This window comes from Octopus bimaculoides, chromosome 18 (assembly GCF_001194135.2).
Source record: "Octopus bimaculoides isolate UCB-OBI-ISO-001 chromosome 18, ASM119413v2, whole genome shotgun sequence".
Classification (NCBI taxonomy): Eukaryota; Metazoa; Mollusca; class Cephalopoda; order Octopoda; family Octopodidae; genus Octopus; species Octopus bimaculoides.
The window spans coordinates 2,447,486-2,453,582 of NC_068998.1; the positions used below are offsets into that span (position 1 = coordinate 2,447,486).

Below are 6,097 nucleotides of genomic sequence, written 5' to 3' on the forward strand. Positions count from 1 at the left end.
TGTTTATGAGTGTTTGTGTGTGTCATCATTATCGTTTAACGTCCATTTTCCATGCTAGCATGGGTTGGACAGTTTGACTGAGGACTGACGAATCAGATGGCTACACCAGGCTCCAATCTGATCTGGCAGTGTTTCTACAGCTGGATGCCCTTCCTAACGCCAACCACTCCAAGAGTGTAGTGGGTGATTCTTATGTGCCACCGGCACAGGCCAGAGGAGACTGGCAATGACCAGAGTAAGTTGTGTGTCCACCAGGTGTCATCAGTAATACTTTAAATTCATCGTTGGATCAACTTCCAGGAATTCCAGGGTGCACGTAGGGTATATATATATATTAAAGATTAATCCTTAATATATATATATATATATATTATATAATAAAACAGTGTGTGTGTGTGCGCATCTTCACACAGTGTAACACAATCCTCACAGGAAATAGTTTTGTTTGTTTTTCTGTGGTAAAGGTACCATTATCATCATCATTACAAGCCCTGAAAACATCACTGTCACCACCACCACCTTCATTCCCATCACTGCAAACACCACAACTGTGATCACTCATTTTCTCACCACCATCACTACCACCACCATCATCATCATCATCACTATTTCTGTTCATAATATCAATAATGATTATTGTAAATTCAATTCTTTCGGCAGGTCTCTTAAATGACTCTATTGTGCAAAGTTTGTCCCTTGTAAACATAACAAACCTGTTTTTTGATTACAAAATATCATTGTTTTTCTTGCTCTTTTTGTTTCCCTGAATGATCTACTAATTATACTCCCACCATCACCACAAGGGCTTTGAGCTATCTGCACCTGCGTTCAGGTGCATTCAACCAGAAAATAGATTCACTGTTAAATCTCTCTATTTTAGCTGTCTTAATTGGAAACTGGCATAAAGGTGAGTTAGATTTCTTTTCTCTCTCTCTCTCTCCCTCTCTCTCTCTCCCCATACACACACACACAAATCATTTCATTCCAGCCTTGCAGTAATTTCTTTCCAGTCAGCTTGTTTAAAATCTCTTGGGTGCTTTTCAATCAAATTTCTGGTCAACTTCACACATTTCTTCTACAACCAAATAACGTCTCTGTTTTTCCCCCACATTTATTTCCACTCAACTTTTCATTAAGAATTAAGTCAATTTCGATGCCAAGACTCTTCTCCACCATTCCCAGTGAAACTGCCAATTTATGTTCTTCTCACAGACAGACTTATTCCAAGAATGAAATGTCAACCCCACCTTCTCTCATAATGCCAACTTTCTTGTGAAGATTTTCTGACCAGTTTGGTTTTTTTTCTGATTTTATTCAAAATTTTTTAATCCGGTTTCCAAAATATTTCCAGCAACTTGAAGTGGTCACATGCTAATTGCTTTACCAATTTATAGTGACAGGACCAGACAATACGATTTAATCACAAAAATATTTGGATACAATTAATATTAGTTACCATTATTTTGTTATCGGAATTGTTATATTTTAAACCAAAAGGTATGGAGATATATATTTAATATGATTTAATATGATTTAACTTTTTTACTGCAGAAATCAGATAAATCCACTTAAAATTTCATTACCGTTAATTACAGAAGCAGTTTTATATGTAAATCTATCTTTTCTTGAGGAATATTATGTTTGAAAGTAATTTTTGTTGTGATATGTCGAGTTTATTGAGGGGACATGACTTGCAGAAAATACCAATTCTATTTTTTGATGGATATTTAAGATCATATCTGGAATAACCTTGGAATTCAGTTTCACAGTTAAAGGGTTAACATTATCATTCTTCTTGTTCTTCTTTGTCTTTTCTTTTTTCCCAATATTTAGTTCCATCCACTATGTTCAAGAAAAGCCCTGTGGCCTAGTGGTTAAGGTGCTGTACTCCTGGCTCCCAGATCACAGTTTCAGTTCCTGGACCAGGGGGTTTGTTGTGGTTTTGAGTAAAACATTTCAGGTTGGTCCAGTCCAATCAGCCATAAATGACTGACTCCACTACAGACCTGTGCCCCATTCACTTCTGCTCCATGGGAACTGGGTAACTGGCCCTATGAGTTCTCAGACTTGAGACAGAAATGTCCAGGGGTCAATAATGATGATTTTGTTCAGAGTTCAAATCCCTTGAAATCCATAGGTACCAGACATACACTGGGGCCAAATCAGTCAACTAAAGACAGAAATCATCATCATCATCATCATCATCATCAGAGTGCAAAGGAAAATACTTTTATGGTTTATGTTGAGTTCAAATTCTTATTGTTTCCCTTGAAATTACTGGCCTTGTGCTTATGGTAGAAAGGATTATTATTATAATTATATTTCCTTTGCTCAGCTTCTAACACAGAGGGAGGGGGGTCACTATCAGTGTTCATTATCAATGGACTCTGAGGCAACACCCCTTATTTTTCAAGCACCCTCTGGTCAATTTACTTCTCAGATTCTACTTGCTCTGGTGAATTCCGTAAGAGGGGACAACAACCTGTTTTCAAGGATCTCACAGGGTCTCTTTTCATGATACTTAACATCCGAGCACCAGTTCCAAAATCCTTGCTGTCCCCCAATAAAGCAGTTTTCTGAGTATGTTCTACCCTCATCTCAATCCCAATTTCTCTAACAAAAATTTCTGAAACTTGCTTGTTTTTCATCATCATCATCCTGAATTCTTTATAAAATATGTTATTTACAACTTTTTCGTGTAGACAAAAAGCAGTGACGGATGTTTGCCCTTATCTTTCAGTAATGAAACTTCTAGAGAGACTCATACAAATGGCTGACCATTTGTTGCAGCTGTTGTTGTTGCTGCATGTTTCTTGCACCATTTGCCAACAGGCTGCAATTTCCCAATCCGACATGGTTCGAAATGTAACTTACAGAAAGGTTCTCAACCGGAATTTCAGACTCTCCTTTGGCATCAACAGAAGCCATCATCGTCAAGAGAGGAGGATGCGCAGCGTTATTGAGTGCAGTATATTTTGCATGGCTTCACCAAGTTGCACCTTTTTCACCTTTTGGAGGAAGAAGAAATGTGAGAGATTCAACGATTGGCAAACGATTACCCTCTCGTCTTCAAAGAAAGATGTTTCCTACATACGGCTTCACGGTAAGGAAACTGATTATGTTGGGGGGAGAGGGAGAGACACACACACACGCATAAAAGAGAACACACAAACACATATGAAACAGACCTTCACACACACACACACACACTGAGTTTGTCAAATTCTTTTCATGTACCTCAATTTAAGTACCTAATTTAACTGAATCTTATATATATATAATGAACATTACCAATGTACAAGCAGTGTCCTTTACTTCCAATCTCCCTTAAAAAAAACATATCCTCAATAGGAAAATATTACCTCGCTTGGTGACAGGTGAGCGTTAGCAACAGGAAAGGCATCCAGCTGTAGGTAATCAGTATCAATAAATTCTGTCTGACCCATGCAAGCATGGAGAATAGGACATTAAAACAATTACAAAAATGTGTACACTAAGTAATTTCATCAATTGTATGTTTTTTGGTTTCTTTTCCTTTATTTGTCTCCTTTGAATTTTTTCTTTCCTTTTCAAGACTCTTCGTGGTATAAAGCCTTCTCATTCAACACCAATTCCATGTCTAACCCTGCTGATGTATTCTTTGGCAAATATAATCAAAGTCGCCCTAATTCTGAATTCTACCGAAGTTCTCTCCTTGATGTCTGGGACTCTCTTAATATTAACGAGGTAAACCTTTTAAGTCCTCTTTCAAAGGGATTTTTTTTTTATTTCCCCTCATCCTTCATCTGTTGACTTTTTAGATTTTCAACCCTGTGGTTTTGGGTTCATTCCTTATGTGTGGCACCTTGGGCATCTTCTCCTATAACCCTGTTAGCCGCCAAATGCCTTATGATGACTTTGATAGACATAAACTATGTGAAAGCCTATCGTATGTTTGTGTTTGCTTTTCCCATCACCACTCGACAGCTGGTGTTGGTTTGTTTTCATCCTTGTCATTTAGTGGTTCGGCAAAAGAGAATGGTATTGTATGCTATTTCTATCAAGTTGAGTGACCCCAAGGAGGGACACTATAGCCTGTGTGTTTCTTGCAGTGGTTAATATACAATGGCTCAAGGGAAACATTAATGGTGCCACTAATATGGGGCACCTGAGGACCTGTGAAGGACCATGGGGTACTGACCCTTCCTTGTGAACCAGGGAGTAAAAAAAATAAAACAAAAATAAAACAAAAATAAGAGAGAAACACACAAACAAGGATAAGAAAAGAGAGTGGGGAGTGAAGAGATAGAGGTACAGTAAAGAAAGAAAGAAAGCAAGAAGGAAATCTATTTTGAATACTCTCCGCCACTGCCACCACGGGTCTCACCATAACTTTATCATCTCAATTTCTCGCTTTCTCCTCCAAGGTGAAAATAGTTCTAAGAAAAGCTGATAAAGATGTCCTCACCTTGAAGTTTGCAGCCATCAACACCAACATTGGCAACTGGTTTTCTGGTTCCAACCTAAAATCTACTCCTTGGTCTGATCTACCACCAGACAATACAACATACAAGATGGATATTGTCTATAAGTGAGTTACAACTGGTTTTCAATCATAGCTTTATGCACACACACACACACACACACACACACGGGTATGGCTCCCCAACCACATACAAGGGGGTGCTGAAAAGTTCCTGGCTTTGGATAAAAGAAAATACAGGTGGATCAGTTGATTGATTTCATCACTCATTCAGACAACATGGCCTGCTTATATATATATATATATATAATCACCATGTCTCTTTCATTCACTCTGTGAGTTACTTGGTGACTTCAGCAGTGCTGACAGCATGATGAAATGCACCTCGTGCACTCTGTTAAATGGTTGACGAATTGAGCAGAGGATTCTTTAGTATTGCTGAAGGTAGGGCAACCTCTCCAGTGCTGGTGTCTCAAGAAACTGCCCCCCCAGTTTTGCTCTGTAATGTGATTGGTGTCAAAACTTTGTAAAGATGATCAGATGCGGCATGGACCTGCAGTTCACCTAAGAGGGCAACAAATGTCTTGGATTATAAACAACTGCCCAACCCATACCAATATAGAAACTTGGTGGGAGGAGGGCAGACGATACGACTGGATGGTTTATGTATTGATTTGCTAAGACATGGGATGAGTGTCCAAGACAACTGTAGGCAAAACACTATATTCGACACCTAAAGTGTTAACAATGATATTCTCCAGCTAATTTGATGATAATGCCATTGGTAATCTGGGGATGATATCCTCGATAATCTGTTATTCATTCCTGCTGCTTCAATCCCATTGCAAAATTCCTCAAAACCATTGCTGATGTTTTGCCCCTCCCCAAGAGAGATCTATGAAGTCAATAGTGCCATTGCAATTCCATCACGGTTTTGCTACCATTCCACTACAATCCCATTACTGTCCCTGAGTGACACACTTTTAAGTCTTCCTTTTAAACCCCAATCTTCTCTCCACCAACCACCCCCTCACTCAAAATGTTCCTTATTTTCATATTGTAGCATAACAAGTGATGTTAATTTACATAACACTAACCAAGTTGACCATGGTAACAGCACTAACAACATTGACTACAGTAACCAAGGTAACACCACTAGCCAGGGTGACAACAATTATCAAGGCAACTACAGTACCCTGTGTAACAATACCGAAGTTGACAATAATAGAAATGAACGTAGTTTCCGTTCTTTCAAACAGAGGAAGAGGTGCAATTTGCCAAAACGGTGTGAAGGACGTAAATGCTGGAATACATATGATGAGAGTAAAGTCGGGGAGAACGAGGGTAAAGATGAAGCTAAGAAGGTGGACGACGATGATGATGATAAGGACAAAGAGAAATGCAAGGGTAACGGGAAGGGTAAGGGCGATTGTAAGGATGAAGAGAAGGACAAAGAGAAATGCAAGGGCGATTGTAAGGATGAAGAGAAGGACAAAGAGAAATGCAAGGGTAACGGGAAGGGTAAGGGCGATTGTAAGGATGAAGAGAAATGCAAGGGGAAGGGTAAGGGCGATTGTAAGGATGAAGAGAAGGACAAAGAGAAATGCAAGGGTAACGGGAAGGGTAAGGGCGATT

General features: G+C 39.1%; 1 protein-coding gene across 1 annotated transcript in view; it reads left to right on the plus strand.

Moving 5' to 3' along the window:
- Positions 1 to 350: 350 nt before the first annotated feature.
- LOC106871425 (probable serine/threonine-protein kinase clkA) overlaps positions 351 to 6,097 on the plus strand; it is an 8,931-nt gene continuing 3,184 nt past the window's right edge. The window contains exons 1-5 of the mRNA XM_052974509.1: positions 351 to 907; positions 2,741 to 3,103; positions 3,575 to 3,726; positions 4,407 to 4,570; positions 5,526 to 6,091. Coding sequence (XP_052830469.1) covers positions 2,743 to 3,103; positions 3,575 to 3,726; positions 4,407 to 4,570; positions 5,526 to 6,091 — 1,243 coding nt within the window. The 5' untranslated portion in view covers positions 351 to 907; positions 2,741 to 2,742. The remainder of the gene's footprint in view (positions 908 to 2,740; positions 3,104 to 3,574; positions 3,727 to 4,406; positions 4,571 to 5,525; positions 6,092 to 6,097) is intronic.